The following is an 18,321-nucleotide window of genomic DNA, read 5'->3' as shown; positions in this document are numbered from 1 at the left end:
CTTAATTATCTATACTCAAACAGTGTGAAGATACCATTTAGGGCAGTGTTTTTCATACTGTAGATCCAGGACCAAGTAGTTGATGAAATCAATTTAGTGGGTGGCTATTGCTTTTTTTTTTTTTCCCCTAATGAAGTAGAATATATCAGAGTATATCACATGTAATATGGTGTTTTATAAAACTTTGGTTTCAATTACAGATACAGATAGCAATGTAAAACTTGTATTTCTTACTTTGAATGGAGGTCAAAAATGCCCAGTCTTAAAAGGACACCACTCCCTGCCCCTTCCCCAAACTGGTCTTTAGGTAGCCAGTTGAAGACCAGTTTAGGTCTTTAAGTGGTCCTAGGCAGAGAGACAAGTTACAGCCTGTATCAAGGCCTTAGCAGTTAGGGCCCCTAGTCCCCCCAGCCCGGTGCCCTCTACTGCATGTTCGCTGCTCTGCACATACCCTAAGGAGGTCAGGCAAGGCAGACATGAGTTAGAACCCGAGATTTCATCAGTGACTTGCTGTGTGGCTTTGGGCAAGCCACTTACCCTCTCTGAACCTCAGCTTCCCCTCCTGTAAATGGGAGTGAATGGAGTTCCAGCCACCCAACTCACAAACTTGTAAAACTGAAAGAACTCGTTGTGATTTGAATACAGGTGAGAGTTGAGTTCCATTTCTATGCTTTTGCTGGAGAAATATTCCTTTCTTCTCTTTCTCCTCCATCAAAATCTTCTTTCCAGTTCTTCAAGGCCTGGCTCAAAACCTACCCCCTCTTCCTGAGGCCTCCCTGACTATTCCAGCCTCACTGACCCCACCAGTCTTCAAAGAATCATCCTCTTGGTCTCTCATTCCCCACCCCCCACCCCCAGACCACAGCTCCCTAAGGACAGAGCCTGGGCCTCTTTTTTTCACTAGAGTACCTGACTCTAGGACTTGGGATACAGGGAAGGAAAGGAAGACTTGACCTGCCTGATTGGAATGGGGAACTCACCCCTTTCTCAGGAGGTCAAACACTGAAAGAAAAGAGAAGAAAAGAAGAGTAGGTAAGGTGCAGCCAGGCTGAAAAAACAGCCGATGCCAAGGTCCCTCCCCCATTCTGGGAGAGGGGGCAGGCATCCAGGCATACTTGAGGGAGGGACAGGACAGGGGTCCCACGGCATCAGAGGAAGTAAATGAGTGAGAGTGAGTCTATTATGGACCTGCCTCATTGGATTCTCAAGTGCCGAGTTAGGACCATCAGCATGGACCCCTTTTACAGAGGGGAAACTGAGCCTCAGAGAAGGGGCAGGAATTTTCCTATAGGTCATAGCAGATAGGCAGGTAGGAGAGGGAGTGGAGGCTAAAGCCTTGGCCTCTAATTTCTAAGCCAGTGTTCCTTCTGGCCCATTCCCTGAGAGCCTCTAAGCCCAGCCTTGAATCAGGCACCAAGGACTTAAATAATAACAGCATTACTAATGCTAAGGAAAATAGCTCATGTGTCTTGCATATAATAGCTCATTTATTTCTCACATCAACCCTATAAGGTAGATACCATTATTATCCCCATTTTACAGGTGAGGAAACTGAGGCACAGAGTTATCAGATAGGGTATGGGAGCCTGCTTCCTGTATCCATCTGATCCACCATCTCTCCGATCAGTGAAGTGGGGGTTGGGAATAGTTATTGAATCGAATTGGATATTCTGAGCCTGGCTCAGCAGGGCTGGGCGAGAGAATCTGGGGCTTGAGAACAAGTGTTTCCTCCCTGCCCCCAGGAGGTCAGTGCGTTTCACACGGCCCATCTGAAGGTCAAGTGTGTCCCTGGGGAGCCCTCCGACCCACCCGGGGAGGCTACTTCGGGGATGAGCTGGGTCACTCACCCAAATAGAGATTGTCCTCAGCTGGGTCGTCCAGGACCTGGTGAGAGGGAGCAGACGGGGCGTGGGTCTTGGGGAGGCAGGGGGTGGGGGTCCCAGGCCTCCTCGTCCTCACCAGCCCCAGGACCCCCAGTGGGCTCCGCAGCCACCCTGGACGGGGGAGCAGGAACTACGCAGGCACCAGGCAGACGAGGCCTCAGAAATCACTGGCCCCGACTCTGGTCCACCGCATGGCACGCAGCCCCTCCCCTCTCCTGCCATGATGGGGGCTCACTTCTTGCCTCTGGGGCAGCTCGACCCCCTCCGTGAGAACCCGAGAACATCCCAGACCAGCCTGAGCTGACCCCGGAAGCCTCCCGGCAGTCCCCACTCCACGTCTAGCCCTGCCCTTGGCATACGTCCCTCGGCAGGATCCCTGGCTCGGTGCTGAGTGCCCCCCGCACCAGAGGCTACTGCATAGGCCTTACCGGCTCACCACCCACCTCGATCAGCTTGACCACATTCACATGGTCCAGCTTCTTCAGGATGGCAATCTCCTGGTACACCCGTTCCAGGGGCAGCAGCTGCTTGGCTGGTCCTCCCTGGGCAGCCTGGGACCCTCTAGGAGGAGGCCGACCTGTGACCAGGAAGGGGAGCCCAGCCTGCTGCAGAAGGGCTGGGCCTCGCCACAGCCCTGCAACCAGCCTCAAGCAAGCATCTGGCAAGACCATGGCCTTGGCCTCAACCCCCCAAGCACAGCCCCACCACGAGGCCTTTGCTCGCGCTCTCCCCGTCTATCCCCAGTCCTAACAGACACTAGCCTCTGAGATCTCCCCCTCTTCTGCTCCCAGGCCAGGAGCTCCCTAGCACAGGACCAGACCGATACATACGTGGAAAGCCATACTGCTTCAGTAACTTCTTCTTGGAAAGAACTTTCATTGCCTGAGGAGGGAGAGGCAGACATGTCATTTGTGTAAAGCCACCAGGGGTTAGAACAGGCTGGTTACATGTGGACTGAGGTCCAGAAAGGCACACAAGCATCTGCCACTGGCACAGGGTATGGACTGGCTGCAATTATGCTGGGTTAGGAGGTGGCCACGTCTGAACATAGGTCTTAGCCCTATGCCCCACAACAAGCCTTTCTGGAGCTCTCCCCTCAGAGGCATCCAGCCTCTGCTTGTATATTCCCAGGGTTAGGAAGCTCATTCCCTTTGCATACCCCTAGGGACAGGGAGCTCACTCCCTTCACAAGCAGCCTTGTCCTTTCTCTTAGCACAGCTTCTGCCCACCCCCAGCCTTCTAGGGCCCAGCACAGGCAACGCTTCCCTCCTATCCCCAGACTCACATAGTGCCTGTCTTCACTTTCGTTGTAGGCCAGCCTCACCACGCCGTAGGCACCCTGCAGATAGGCACAGGTCAGACCCCCCGCCAGGACTAGCTTGGGAGAAGGGGAGCCTGAACAGCTCCCGCCCCCTCCTGCCACATCCCATCTCCACCCCTGCCACCAGTGGGCATAAATTTCAGGCGGGCAGGGAGAGGGCTCCTATGCCCTGGTCACTGCCCCTGCCGGGCTCAACACAGCTCTATGCCTTCTCCAGTCTCTTCCATCAAAAACTCTGGGGAGGGACTTCCCTGGTGGCACAGTGGATAAGACTCCACGCTTCCATTGCAGGGGGCCCGGTTTGATCCCTGGTCAGGGAATCCCACATGCATGTCGCAACTAAGAGTGTGCATGCCACAACTAAGGAGCCAGTGAGCTGCAACTAAAAAAAAAAAAAAAAAAAGAGCTGGCAAGCTGCAACTAAAGAGCCCGCCACAACTAAGGAGCTGGTGAGCTGCAACTAAGGAGCCCTGGGGATGTAACTAAGGAACCCATGTGTTGCAACTAAGGAGCCTGCCTGCTACAACTACAGCCTGGTGCAACCAAAAAAACAAACAACTGTGGGGAGTCAGGAATCAGGAGTCAACACACTCCCTCCACCCCAGCTGTTTCCTACAGAGGACAAAACTTCCCTCACTTACAGCCTAGGACCTTCTTGGCCCAGCCTCACATTCCCAGAGGAGGAGAGGGGACTGTGCCAAACAAAGGATCTGGACAGGGTGCCTCTGCAAATCCCCCAGACAAGTTCCCACTGTCTTGGTCTGCCCCAGGCCTACCTTGCCAATCTCACTCTGCAGCTTGTACTGGTTCAGCTGCACACAGTCCTGGTGGGGGAAAGAGAGGGACCATCAGGTAAAGCTTGATCCAGAAGCAGCACTGCTTGCACTCCAGGAGCACGTCCAGGGCCCAGTCCTGGCCCCAGGCCCCGTGCTCCCAGACCCTGGGTCTCATCAACCTTTCTAGTTTAGACAGGGAAGTGAGGTGGTACCAACGCCAAAAGTGACACCAAAAGTGGCAAGAAGACTCGGACAATGTTTGAAAACATGAATGGTGAACAATGCCTATGCTTTGCTCCCTAGGATGTGGTGGGAAGATGCACTGATTCCCACCTGGATGCTGGAGGATGGGAGACCCGTGAGCACGTATTTCCAGAAGCAGCTGAATGAGGAGACTGCATGGACAAGAAAGATGAAGAAAGCCTTGGGGACAGGAGACCAGAGCCCTGACTCGGGCGTGAAAAGCTCAGCCTCTGAAGTCTGTAGATTGCTCAGTACTTGGGTCCACTTTCAGATCCAAGTGGCAAGGATGGAGCCCAGAGGCTGGAAGCATGCTGGCCGCTTCTGAGTCAGAAGAGACTCTAGGAGGCAGCATTAGAGGTAGGGGGTCTCAAGCTGGGGGAGACTTGGGGGATAGGAGGACACACTGTGTATCTTCAAACCTCTAAGAGGACTTCTTGGGGGATAAGGGAGGGACCTGTATCCTGGGCCTGGACTGGGGATGGGAATGGTGGGACTTACAGGAGGCAGCAATTGGCTCAGATGAAGCTGCCCTGAGTGGCAAGAGACCATGTAGGAAGGTAGTGAGCTCCTTAGCTCTGGGGGTATGCAAACCGAAGGCTAGACAGCTGTGTGGCAGGCACAGGAACAGCAAAGGGCTGTTCAGAGTTCACTGAGGACTACTGAAAAGCTCACGAGTACCCCCTAGCTCTGCTCCACCAACCTCTGCGTCCGAGATGGCCACACGGTGGGACTCGATGGTGGGCCTGCGCCAGCCCCGAGGGGAGATGTGGCTGGCAGGCCCCGTGGCGTAAGGCCCAGCCTGGGCCTCCAGGCAGCTCCCCGCGGGCCGCTCCTGCAGGGAGAACTTCCTAGCCGAGAGGCTGGGCCGGGCTGCGGGGTGTCTTGAGGCACCGCCGGGGATCACGGAGGCAGCTCTGGCCCGTGCTGGAGGGTCCACACAGTTCCTGGTAGGCTCTGGGCTGCCACCCGTCTCCTCCAAGTGGGTCATATCAATGGCTGCCACCCGCTCCACCAACTCTGCCCGAGGGTCCTGGCAGCAGACCGCTGGGCCGCCCTCCATTGCCACAGTCGGGGGGCTCCTCTGCGCAGCCTTATTGGGAACCTGAAACAAGAGGGCAGAGAGGGCTTCAGTCCTGGCCGCCGGTCAGCTTTCCAGGCCCCTCTCCCACTGCAGCCACAAACTGTGAGTCCCACCTCCATGCCTTTGCCTGGCCTGTTCCCTCTGCCTGGGCTGCCGGCATCCAAACCCAGGTCTCCCTACTACCTAAAGGGATGCCAGGAACTCATCTGGCTCTGCTGCACACCAGCCCTCTAGACCTCAGTATCCACATCTGTAAAACAGGCACAGGCACATCAGCCTTGCTGGCTGCACAGGGAAGCAGGGAGAATCTGATATTCTGAGTTAGGACAGACAGACACGGGCAGAACACTGGAGGCCCCGCAGCGCCGGGAGAAACGGAGCCCAGGGTGAGCTCAGGCCCCCATCCAGCAGACAGCCCCGTGACGCACAGCCCCACCCCTGACAGCAGAGCAGTCCAGTGTTGCCGCTGCTGCCTGGAAGCTGACCTGGGCTGAGCCGCCTGCGGGTAAAGCAGAGCCTTCGTGATGCTCCGGGTCCCCACCTCCACCCCTGTCACTGCTTCCAGGAAGACTCCCCCGGGGCTCCAGCCTCTCCCACCCCCTCTCACCTCCCCCAGGGAGACCTCTCCAGGCCCACAGGGCAAGTCTCCCATTGCTCCCTTCCCTGCCCTAGCAGAGCCAGAAACCCAGGACGGGGTCCATTAGAGGAAGGGGCTGCTACTTTGGTGACTGTGAGGAGACACGTCACTGCACTTATTTCTCTTGGTTTTTCCTTCCAGGTTATTCCTGTGGCTAAAATGTTCACCACATCTGTTCAGGCTGAGATGCTCCCCCTGGTCTGGCCTTATATCCACCCTGGCCCTCTTGCAGTCTGAGCCCCCAGCGAGGCCCCAGGCCAAGAACTAACTCCAGCTTGAACCCCAAACCAGGCTCCAACGTCCAGCCCCCGCCCTCACGCTCGATCACAACCCTGCGCGGAACCCTGACTCCGCGCGGAACCCAGATACTCAGGCTGGGATTCCACCACTGCCCCAGGCTGCGCACTGGCGCCACCCCCGTCAACGCCCCTCCTCCTTCCTGGACCAGACTCAGCATCTTCTCAGGGAAAGGAAGTAAGTGGACTCCTGACCTTCTGCCCTTCCTGTCCAGTGGTAACTTGCGCTATCACCACAAAACAATTTTGAGAACACGGTCTCCATTTCACCGCTTATTCTCCCATCATCTTGCCCTAACAGATGTCAAAGAGGCAGGGCTTGCTGGAGTCCACTGGCCGCAGAGGAGCCTGGGCTGGGTTCCAGTCTGGCCTGCCAACCTACTGTGGGGCCTTGGGCAGCTCCTTCCTGACTCTGAGCCTCAGTCTCCCTGTCTGTACCACAGATGCAGGACCTTCCCAGATTCCTAGGGCCACAGCAAGACTTGGAGATGGATTGTGGGTAAGGGTGTGGTCCAGACCCCCTGTGCCCGGCACACAATGTACTGAACGAGTGGAAGCCTGGGGGAGCTGATGCTGGCATGCAGAAAGGAAGGGGGAAGGGAATCTAGACTGGCAACAGGAAAATACACAGACACTGGACCTAAAGGAGTGAGGCGAGTAGGGGTTAGTGAGGCTAGAGCATCAGGGAGGCCTCCCCGGAAGAAGTGAGAGTGGCAAGTAGGACTGGAACATCGAGGAGGGCTCTCTGAAGTGGTTGAGGAAGCGGAATAGGGCTGGAGCATCACGGAGGCCTTCTTGAAGGAGGTGGAATGGGATTAGAGCATCAGGGAGGCTTTGGGAACCAGATGGTTGCAGGAAGGAAGAAGCCAAGGCTGAAGGGAGCCCTTCAAGCCTGGCCCACCCTGTAGGTGGCCCACCCTGCCGCCCCTCCCCATCACTCGGCAGGCGCTTTTTCTCCCACCAGGATATAAACTCCACAGATTAGGGCTCTTGTCTGCCCTGTCTCCACAAGATTACTGCTGTCTGCAGCAAGCCTCTGCCTGGCACACAGTAGGAGTTCAGTAAATATCTGTTGAATGAATGAGTAGTTGACGTAGGATCATTACAGTCCTGGTCCCATTAGACAGATGGGAAAGCAGAGAGCGGAGAGGGGACCCCAAGGAGCCCAAGGCCCCAGGCCACGGCAGGGAGTGAACGGCAGTGTCCGGAACCCCTGTCGTCTGGTCCGTGGCAGGGACCAAGGGGACTGAGAGCCACTGCAGGCAGAGGCCACGGGCTGCCCTAGCCCATCAAATTTGCATATGATTTCGCGGAGGCTGTTACAACATCCTCCTATAACTCCCTTCCTCTCTTTTCTCAGATGGGCAAGTAGGGCCCCGCAAGCGGCAGGGATGGGTCTGGGGTCACGCAGCAGATCAGGGCAGAGCCTTCCGGCTCCAGCTTGGGGCCCTGTTACCTGGTTGAGGACCCAGGCTCGGAAGCCAGTCTGCCAGGCTATGCCCCTTCCTGGCCGTGTGCCCATGGGCAGCTGATGCCCTCTGTGCCTGGGTTTTCCCCACCTGCTGAATGGGGTTTAACAGCAGTGTCAGCCGCCCAGGTGGCTGTGAGGAGTAAGCCGCTGACGAAGCCCCGTAAAACTGAGCTGTTGTGCTGCTGTTGTTGTGATTGCCTGGGACACGTGGTGGCCCAGATGGCTGTGCGGGCGGCACAAGGCAGCTGTGGGGGCTGACGTCAGGCCCTCCACCCTCCCTCCCTCCTGGATCACATTCAGGTGACTAAGCACGGCTGTGCGGGAGGCGCCCCGGGGAGGCCCCAGGTTCCTGCCTCGTGCCCCCGGTGACAGGGCCTCGCGTCCAAGGCCGTGCGTGTGAGGGTGTGTGTCCTCGTGAGAGGATATGCGTGAGCAGGGCTGTCGGCTCAGGGTCATGGTGTGTGTGTTGGGGCAGGATGGGGGAGGGGGAGGGTCTGCACACAGAAGCACATCTGCGGGGAAACAAAACTCTATGGCTGTGGTCTGTACTCGTGGATACGTGTGTGCACGTGCATTGTGTGCCTTGAGGTCTTCGCGTACATGTGCCCCAAGATAGGGGGTGGGGCCTGCATCCCCTGGGGGGGCCGTAGGAACCTGATCCCAGAAAGTCAAGTGTGAGCTTCCCATGCAATCCACCTGTCCACCAGCCTGGGGCTGCCTGCTGGGTTGGGCTGTGTGTCCTGGGCAGGACCCGCCTCTCTCTGGAGGCTCATCCAGGGGGTCTCTCAAGGCCCTCCCCAAGCTGGGGTCTCCATAAACACTGTAGAAACCGACCCGGTGGGTAGATAGGAGCCACATGGGTAAATCAGAAAGAGACAGGCTGGCTCCCGGGCCCAGGGCAGAGCAAGGACCCCTATGGGTGCGGGGAGCCTCCCAGCTTGGTCCTGCAGCCAAGAATGGCCAGGCTCAGGCCCCCCCTCACCGAGAAAAGCTACCCCAATCTGTCCTCCCAGCCTGTGACTGTGTTGCCCTGGACAAATCACTGAACCTCTTGGAGCCTCGGTTTGCTCACACGTGAATCTGAATGGGATAAGATATCCTGCCACCTCCCAGGGCTACTGGGGGAAGTGCGTGAGATTGTGGATTGGAAGCAGCTTGTGCCTGAGCGATGTGGGACTGGGATGCATCTGTGTCGCAGCCACCGAGAGAGCCCTGGGGGACATACAGAGTACAACCCCGTATCGGCCCCGGGAGGCCTGGCCCATTAACTGCCCACCCGTAGGCTTCGCCTCCCAGGCTATGTCCCTCATCCCCAGGTGTCTGGCTACTCCCAAGGGACCCAGACCCTGGCTCCAGACCCCACTTGGCCAGGCCTCCTGCTCAGGATGTGCTTCATCCCCTGGATCCCTCCGGGGAGGCCCAGAGAGCAGAACAGAGCAGGCGTATCCTGTCCTCATCCCCACTGGTTCAAGCAGCCCCGCCCGGGATGACTTCAGGCACTAGTCAGGCCTCACCCTGAGTCCTGGAAGGCTGCTGGGAACCTCAGGACGAGGTTGAGCAGGGGACCAGCTACCATCTAGGCAAGACGAGACATGGCCCTGGCCAGCAGAGGACAGGCCAGAAGGGAGAGCTGTAAGGAGGTGGTCTAGTCACCTGGGCCAGACACAGAAGGTGGCCTTGACATCGCTGGGCTGCCTCACGGGAACCGTGTTTATGTTCCTGATAAGTGTCTGGATGGCCCTGGCAACGGGTGGCCTCCGCGGCTCCCGCCCCCGCCCGCAATGACTCAGTCCCCTCGAGGGAGGCCCAGGCGTCTGGTGCCAAGTCATGCTTGAGGACTTCTGCTGTGACGACGCCCCCCCCCCTTCCCCAGGGAGGCCCCAGGCACCGAGGTGGGCTCTGTGCCTGATTCAGCAGGGCAGCCCTCAGCACATCCTCAGCGCCTCGTGGCTGATGGTCTCCAGGACTCTCCTCTCCCTCTGCCCCTCCTCACCCTCCATACCAGATCTGCACCTCCAGCCCGACTCTTTCTAGCCAGCTGCCTTCTCCCCTCCGTATTCCCAGGCAGCTCAGTTCCGAAGAGACTCCAGTCCCACTCAGCATTTCCCCCGAGTCTGCTCTTCCTCCTCTGTCCCCATCACAGAGACGAGTGCCACCATCCCTCCAGTTCTCCTGGACCGGAAACGCAGGAGCCCTCCTTATCACACATCTTTGCCCTTTTGCCCATCCTTAACCCCCTAACCCCACACTTACTCTCCACGCTGGCTGCAAGTCCCAAACTGCAGACTCTGTTCTGCTGCCAGGACTTTGGACAAGCTGTGCCTTCTGCCAGGAGCACACCTCCCTCTCCTTTGCTGCTGGAGGACAGTTCAGACATCTCCCCTCTGATCTCTCCCACTGCGGGGTGAGGTCACCAAGCCTAACTCTTTAAAAAGTCCAGATCCAGACCTCCACTTTCCTTCCCCACTACTTCCGCCACACAGCCCGCCTGCCTCCAGGCTCACACCCCAACCCTACCTCACCCCATCCACCATACCAGATGCTACTGGGGATATGCCTAACCTGCAAATTTGGTCTCAGGTCTTCCAGACCTGGCCTTCCAGGATCTTGGAATCTGGAGGACAGAAGAGCAGGAGACCTAGACTCAGGCTGGGGCACACAGGCTGGGGAGCAGCCAGGCACACAGACTTCTGGGACGCAAACCCAGTCATTCATTCGTGCAACAAAAACTCATTGAGCACCTACTGTGTGTGCTCGGGCACTATGCTAGGTGCCAGGAGATAAAGCAGTGAACCAAAAAGACAAAGTCCCTGCTTTGATGAAGGTTAATTTCTAGTGGGGCAAGAAGCAACAACCAAGAAACACAGGAATTAGGGACTTCCCTGGTGGTGCAGTGGTTAAAGACTCCACACTCCCCATGCAGGGTCTCAGGTTCGATCCTCGGTCAGGGAACTAGATTCCACATACAGGCCACAATTAAGAAGCCAGCAAGCTGCAACTAAAGGAGCCCACCTGCTGCAACTAAGGAGCTGGCGAGCTGCAACTAAGACCCAGCACAACCAAATATATATATATATATATATATATATATTTTTTTTTAAAAGACAGGAATTATTAGATGGTATGTCAAGCAGTGGAGAAAAAAATACAATCATGTCAGGAGGATCAAAGTGAGGCACTGGGGGGCAAGGGGAGGGGAGTGCTATTTATACAGGGCAGTCAGTAAAGGCCTTTCCAAATGCAGGATTTGAGCAGAATCTGAAGGAAGTGCGCAGTGACATCTGGGGAGGGCATTTTAGGCACAGCAACTGCAAAGGCTGTGAGGTGAGATGGCGCTTGCATTGTCTGAGGAACAGCAAGGAGGCCAATGTCACTGCAGGGTGAGGTGCCCAGGTGTAAGAGGTACCTGATGACCAGCAGAGTTACATCTGGATGAGAGGCCCCAGTCATTCACTGCACCTGGCCCTGATCAGGGATGGCTTCCTGGAGGAGGTGGCATTTAAGCTCTTTCATGATTGCTGAGTAAGGGTTTCAGAGGATGGGATGGAAGTTCACATCGTGCATGACAGAGAGCCACTTCCTGGCTGGGACTCAGGGCTTGGCTTTGGGGGTCGTTTTGGACAGAGACCAGGAGGCCTGGGAAGCCAGAGGAAGGTTTTGAGTAGGGAAGTGACTCGGTTTGGATGAGGTTTTAAAAAACAACCCCTCTGCCTTCTGTGGGGACTGAGGGTAAGAGGCCAAGGAAGAGGTAGGGGTCCGCAGAGTCTGTGGGCCTAGGACACTGTCTGGTACACAGTGGGTGCTCAATCTGTACGCGCTGAAGGAAGGCAAGAGGGCTGGAGGGGTGGCCAGTGCGTCCTCAAGGACACAAGCTGTGTACTCCTCCTGACTGCCTGGCCCACTTGGCAGACATACAGCCCCATATGAGCCCACCAAGGCACAGTCCTGTGACCTGGGACACAGCCTTCTCTATACACCCCTGTACCCTCAAGACACACACATACACACACACACACACACACACACACACACACCCCCCACTCCCTGAGCAGGCGCACGCCGATGTCCGCGTGACCCGCCCTCACACACCACTCCATCCTGCAACGCACCCGCCTCACACACACAGGCACACTCCTGTGTCCACGTGACACACGCACACCCGCCTCCAAACACCACACACAGGTCCCCGTGCACGTGTGCACCCTCCGAGCCCCCACTTCTGTGCGGGTCTGGCCGCAGAAACCACAGCATCCACCTCCGCCGCCCCCCTCCATCCCCGCCCCAGCCAGGGAGGACTGCGCAGCTAAAGCCTCGAGCGTCGCATCTGTCCCATTCATCCCCCCGCCCCAGCTCCTGCAGGAAGACTCGGGGGACGGCGTGTGGGAGGAGCGCTCCGCGCAGATCCACACGTGGGTGCACCGGTCTGGGCCCACTCCGCATAGACACGGCCTCCCACCAAGAGCTGGGGCGGGGGTAGTGCGCCGGGTATGGACGCGGTCCTGCAGACCAGAGCTGGGGAAGGGACGCAGATGGCGGGGCGCCCTCTTAGATGCGGTCCCGGTGCCGGCGCAGACAGGAGCAGGCTCTGGGAGGCATCCCATAGACTGGGCCTCGCAGACCCAAGGGGGAGGATCCCCGCATGGACTAGGGCTCGGCTGTCCTCGTAGACGCAGCCTCGCAGACCAGCCCTCTCCCCTGCAGGCTCGGAGCAGACGTTCAGGCGTCCGTCCTCTCCGGCTCCGCGCCCCAGGCCCCCTCCCCGCCGACCCCTACCTCGGTGCCCAGCGACAGTCTCCGAGGCCCTGCGGGCGGCCAGGCTCGCTCCCGCGGCGCGCACCCCGCCCCGCCAGCCTATTCAGGGCCGAGATCCCGGAGCTCAGACCGCCGGCGCCGCGGCTCCAAGCGGCGCTCTCTCCCCAGCCAGCCGCCGCGCCCGGCGCGCGCTCATTGGTCCCGCCGAGCGGCCCCCCTCCGGCGCCGCCCAATCAGAGCCCAGGACTCGCGCCCGGCTCCTGGAGGGGAGGGGCCGCGGCGGGCGGTGGCTCGGGGGGGGGGCCCTCCTCCTGCGGCTGGACCGGCCTCGTCACGCCCCCATCGCCCCGCTGCAGGCTACCTGGGGTCCCCCGAAATCCTTCCAGGCCGCAGCCTGGGCCCCTTAGCGGGGCCTGGAGGGTACGGCTGCTTCCCCCCCAAAACCCTTTGTCCCCCAACCATCTCGGCCTGTCTGGGGCAAGAGCGCACCCCCAACCCCCGGAGTGGAGGGCGGGGATGCGGCGCAGGGTGCACTAGGGGAGGGGCGAAGCGAGATCAGCGACGGGATGGGGCCCAGGCCAGGGGCCAGAGAGGAAGGCCTTGAATGGTAGACTCAGGAGTTTAGCCTTCTGCTGCGTTGGGGGAGGGGGGAGGGGTGCCTGGCGGGGAGGGGAGGCGAAACGGGAAGCGGTTTTAACAGAATGCTGGGGTCATAGTCGGGTTCTCGGATTCTTCTTTGGGGGAGGGCTCTGTAGGCAGGCAGCAGGAATGGTCTAGCTGGGGCAGGATGTCTTGACCTTAACGGGAGCCCTCCTCTTCCCTGGCGGGTTCATCAACTCTTGGTTCAATTACGTTCTACACTTGTGTAACCTCTGGCACCTCATCTGACCACTTGTCCAAGACAGAGAGCCCCATATCACTCCCCCAAACCTGGCCTGTTATGTCCCTGTCTCAATCTGGAGCCAGACACGCAGGGGTCATCACAGCCTACCCCTTTCCTGTTCCAACCAGTACATCACCAAGCCCTGCCCATGGGGCTTCTTAAATATCCCTGGAATCTGCTTCTCTGCCCCTCCCCTGGCTCAGGTCGCTATCTTCTTGCACCTGAATGGCTACAGCAGCCTCCTCATTGGCCTCCCAGCCCCCTGCAGCCTCATCACCCTCCCCTACCACACCCACCCATTTGCTTTCCTCCATCTGCCGCCCAAAGCAATATTTCAGAAACACAAGTCCAACAGGTCAGCTCCTGCTCAGGAATCCTCCATAGCTTACCAGTACCCTGAGACTAGATCTAATCAGGCCCTCCATGACCTCAGTCCTGACCACCTGCCTAACTCCTTTCAGGGTTTGGTTCAATGCCCCTTCTGCCAGAAACCCTGTCTTATGACATTCTCACTGCCCCAGGGTGGGTTAGCAACCCCCCCTAGAGACTTCCTTGAAGTGAGCATCTGTTTACCTGCCTGTTCGCCCTCTGGACTGGAAGCTCCTAGAGGGCAAGGACTGGGCCTGATTCATCCAGCACATAGCCTGACACGTTGCGTAAAGGATGTTTGTGGAATGAATAATTAATTGGATATGGCAGTTGGATGGATGTGTGTGGCTGGAGTTGAGGAAAGAAGGCTGAGCCAGTGAGATGGTTGGAAGTTATCAGAAAGGACCCACAGTAGAGCCATGGAAAAGGCTGAGATAACTGCAGAGCAAATAAACAGGGGCTGAGGACAGAACACTTTCTTTTAGGGGGAAAAATTTCTGTACCAGGTAGGATCAGTTTTGACTTGGGTAACAGAAATTCCACATAAGAGCCTCAGGGGAGACGGTCCTGGGCTGGTATTGCACACAAATAGAGTAGGGGGTCCCTGAGGAAAAGAACCAGATGCAGCATGTTTGTTTGTTTGTTTGTTTTATAAATTTATTTACTTATTTCTTGGCTGTGTTGGGTCTTCATTGCTGCACGTGGGCTTTCTCTAGTTGCGGTGAGCAGGGGGCTACTCTTCGTTGTGGTGCACGGGCTCCTCATTGAGGTGGCTTCTCTTGTTACGGAGCATGGCCTCTAGGCACGCAGGCTTCAGTAGTTGTGGCACATGGGCTCAATAGTTGTGGGTCATGGGCTCTAGAGCACAGGCTCAATAGTCGTGGTGCATGGGCTTCGTTGCTCTGTGGCATGTGGGATCCTCCTGGAGCAGGGATCGAACCCATGTCCCCTGCATCAGCAGGTGGGTTCTTAACCACTGCACCACCTAGGAAGTCCCAGATGTAGCGTTTTGACTTTAAGAGAAGCCATTTTTGGCCTAAGCTGTTTTCGTGATCTAAGCCTGGCCACAGCGCTTGTCCTTGAACAGGTCTCAGTAATTAATGATCGTAAGGGAACAAAAGAATGCAGGAACAGCTGTTATCAGGCGGAGAAGTCACCACAGCAAAGGTAGTACAGCAGTTGTAAATACTCCCAGTTCTGTTTCAGTACTTCAGATTAGCCTGAAGCACTTTCTTCAAAGAGCTGTTTTACAGAATTTAAACCCTTCAACCACCAGATCAACTAGAACCTGAGTGATGATGTTGATGTTTTCTGACCCGTCAACCTTTGCCCCAGTTCTGTGATGGGTACACTGCCCAAGCCTCTTCATGAACGTGCACGTACACTTAGCTCAAAACGTCCCCAATTTTGCTGTGCGGGGAGACACTGCTTTGGGAAAGATGCCCAGTGTTCTCCTTACTCGCTGCAAGTAATAAATCCTTTCCCCCACTCTTCAGCTTGGTTATGTCTTTTGGCTCAACACCCACCAAGAGGTGAATCCAGTTTTGGGGTAACACTATGTCAGCTCCTCTCCACAAAGACCTCCCAGATGTGGTTCTTTCCGCTCACTACTCCACCAACCTCTGGATTTGCCTCTTCTCCTCTTGATTCAGAATGGTGGCTAGGGATCCAACCATCACATATACATTCCGGGTGGTGGGATGGACACAAGGATGAAGAAGAGGGCAAAGGATCTGCACCAGCTCTCTTTTAAGTAAAGCTTCCAGAAGGTGTCACGTGACACTTCCACATACATCTGATTGGCTATAACTTAGTCACATGACCAGGCCCAGCTGCAAAAGGAGGCTGGGAAATGCAGCTTCCATTCTAGGCAGCCACATACGCAGCCGAGAACCAAAGGTTGTATCACTGCAGAAAGAATAGCTACCTGGGGACGGCTAGCTGACTCCACCATTGAAAGAGAGGATAGGTGCAGGGCCGGAGCACTACCGTGTGCCAGGCTCCGTGCTAGGTACTTTACAGATCTTATCTTACCCCAACCTGAGTAGAGGCTATGATTATCCCTGACTCACAGAGGAGGCTTGGAGAGTTAAGCAACTTGCCCAAGGACACACAGTGACAGAGCTGCAATTGAAAACTATCTTTTCCCTATGCACCAGGCTAGCTGGCAAATCAGGAGAGGGTGGGTCCTAGGAGCTGCTGGAAGAAAATCTTTCAACAAAGGAGGGCTTGGCCAACAGTGTCACAGGCTGACAGGCCAAGCAGGATACGGGCTGAAGTGTCCACTTGGATTTGGCAACAAGGACGCGGCTGGTAACATTGGCAAGGGCATCTAGAAGTGGGGGTAGGGGCTGGAGGCCAATTGTAGAGGTGGGAGCCAGAGGGAAGTGTAGACTGGTCTCTCTGGAATGGTGGTGGCAGTGAAGGGAGAGCCAGCGGGCAGGGTAGCAGGGAAACGTGGGCTGGGAGGAGGCAGAGGAGGGGAGGGAGAGAGGAGAGGCACCTCTGCTGGGAGGTCTCCAGGCTGGGTGAGGTGCAGATACCAAGGAGGAATCCTCTGCTCACTCGGGAGGGAAGGGGACGAGAGGTGCAAAAGCAGGTGGAACTGGGGCAGGAAGCGAGGGACGAAGAGGAGGTTACTGTCTTCTAAAATCCAAGGGATGGCTCTTGGCTGGGGAAGAGGACAGGAGGCCAAGGGCCTGGGTGGGGAGTGGGGGCAGCTAGCCTGTGCTGTCCAGTATGGTAGCCACTAGCCACACGTAGTGATTTACAGTGAATAAAATAAAAAATTCAGTTCCTTGGTTGCATGAGCCACATTTTAAATACTTAATGGCCACGTGTGAATACTACATTGGGCAGCACAGATAGAGAATGTTCCGTCACTGGTGTTGGACAACACTGGTCTAGACAGAGCATGGTGACGGGGGCACCCAGAGACCCTGCTTGGCTGGAGGGCTGTGCCCATAGCAGGGTCCCTGGAGAATCCTTCCACACTGTCTCCATTCAAGACCTTCCTCCCCTCTTTGGGATTCCATCTGACCTCCCTCCTGGGACAACCAGCCCCTTCCTCACCCCTGCTTTCATGAGGCCATTCCTGGGGTCTCTGCTTGTCCCAGTGCCAGGCCTTTCAAAGCTGGGGGTGGTGCGTGTGGAGGTGTGGGAAGAGCTCCAATGATTGGCGCTGTACCAGGACAGCAGCCCCTGGATAGAGGTGGGCTGACCCCCAGCACTGCCTCTGCTGGGCTCAGGGCATAAGGGTCAGCTAACCACCTTCCACGGAGAGATCCAGAAGGACTTCAAAGATGGCTCAGCTTAGCCCCGTGTTTCACAGCCAGGGATGCCGAGTTTCAGAGAGGGCTGGGAAGAAAGGGCAGAAGGCAGAGATGTGAACTCATTCGCCGTTCCTTTTATTATACTCCAGCCCCTGATTTCCCAGACCTTGTGTTTAGACAGAGCCGGGCAGGCCTCAGAAGCCGGGGCTGGGTCACAGGCAGAGAGCCCGGGATTCGGCTGAGGCTCCGGCCCTGATCGGAGGTAGCTGAGTAAGGATTCGTCACCAGAAGGGGCTGTCCTGGCCTGACACACTTGAGGAGAAGCACATCCCCACGGAGGCGATGTAGCATGGACCGTGAGTCTATGCCCGGGGGTGTAGGTGTGTTCAGATGCTTGCGTTTGCAGGGCCCAAGCTGTTCAAACACACAGTGTGGATGGGAGGAGGGGTGTGCATGTGGGTGAGTGTGCACATGGGGGAGGGTGCAGGAGACACCGGGTGGCTTGTGATCACACCGCACACCTGCTTAAGGCCTGCACCTGCTGGGTGATGCAGGCCCCAGCTAAGTCTGATACCCGATCAGGAGTGGTTCTAAAACTTAGGTCCTGAAAACAACCTGAAGAGTTTGCTATCCTTGCAGGTCATGTGACCAGCCCTGGTGTTTCTGGTTCAGGAGGTCTGGGGTGCACCCAGTTGCCAGCGCTGGGTTTGTTGTTGTCGTTGTTTCCTTTGGCCTCGTGGCTTGTGGGATCCTAGTTCCCTGACCAGGGATCGAACTCCGGCCCCTTGGCAGTGAAAGGGTGGAGTCCTAACCACTGGACCGCCAGGGAGTTCCCAGGTGCAGGCACTGTCGATAAACATCCCAGGGAAATGTGGGCGAGTAAGAAACAGGGTTCAAGTAGAGTCGTCCAACAGAACTTTCTGCAATGCTGGAAACGTTCCGTGAGGTTCAATAGGGCAACCACTAGCCACATGTGTGTATTTAGCCGTTGTAATGTGGCTAGTTCAAGGAACTGAAATTTTAATTTTATTCGATCTTAATTAATTTAAATTTAAATAGTCACCCATGGCTAGTGGCTGCCATATGGGAGAGCACAGGTCTGGAGACGTGAGGGAGTAGGATGGATGGACGAGGGCCCAGAGGGGGATGCACAAAGCCCTGGGCCAAGAGTGGCTGAGGCTGGGGTGAGGCTCCCTTGTGGGGGTGCAGAGTTGGAACCAGAGCCCAGAATCGTGCAGGTCTCTCCCAGAGTCCACCCTGAGCTTCTGGCAACCTGGCGTCTGCCTGGCTGAGAGGGTGGGAGAGCTCCTGGGGAGACCCTTCTGCCCTGGCTGGGA

The 18,321-nt window shown here is 56.9% G+C and overlaps 1 protein-coding gene across 3 annotated transcripts in view; it reads right to left on the bottom strand.

Moving 5' to 3' along the window:
• The window catches only part of CAMKK1 (calcium/calmodulin dependent protein kinase kinase 1), a 28,323-nt gene extending 15,706 nt beyond the window's left edge, over positions 1–12,617 (bottom strand). For 2 of the 3 annotated variants that reach the window (XM_057714255.1, XM_057714257.1), the window contains exons 1-8: positions 12,482–12,617; positions 4,924–5,325; positions 3,981–4,028; positions 3,169–3,222; positions 2,714–2,765; positions 2,327–2,460; positions 1,848–1,884; positions 981–1,002 (exon numbers count right to left, since the gene is read on the bottom strand). In XM_057714255.1, coding sequence (XP_057570238.1) covers positions 981–1,002; positions 1,848–1,884; positions 2,327–2,460; positions 2,714–2,765; positions 3,169–3,222; positions 3,981–4,028; positions 4,924–5,283 — 707 coding nt within the window. In that variant the 5' untranslated portion in view covers positions 5,284–5,325; positions 12,482–12,617. Of the gene's footprint in view, positions 1–980; positions 1,003–1,847; positions 1,885–2,326; positions 2,461–2,713; positions 2,766–3,168; positions 3,223–3,980; positions 4,029–4,923; positions 5,326–9,961; positions 10,090–12,481 lie in introns of those variants that run through there. The other variant, XM_057714256.1, reaches the window with a different exon arrangement.
• Between the last annotated feature and the right edge of the window lie 5,704 nt (positions 12,618–18,321).

This window comes from Hippopotamus amphibius, chromosome 17 (genome assembly GCF_030028045.1).
Source record: "Hippopotamus amphibius kiboko isolate mHipAmp2 chromosome 17, mHipAmp2.hap2, whole genome shotgun sequence".
In the NCBI taxonomy this organism is placed as follows: Eukaryota; Metazoa; Chordata; class Mammalia; order Artiodactyla; family Hippopotamidae; genus Hippopotamus; species Hippopotamus amphibius.
This window is presented reverse-complemented; position numbering and strand designations above follow the sequence as displayed.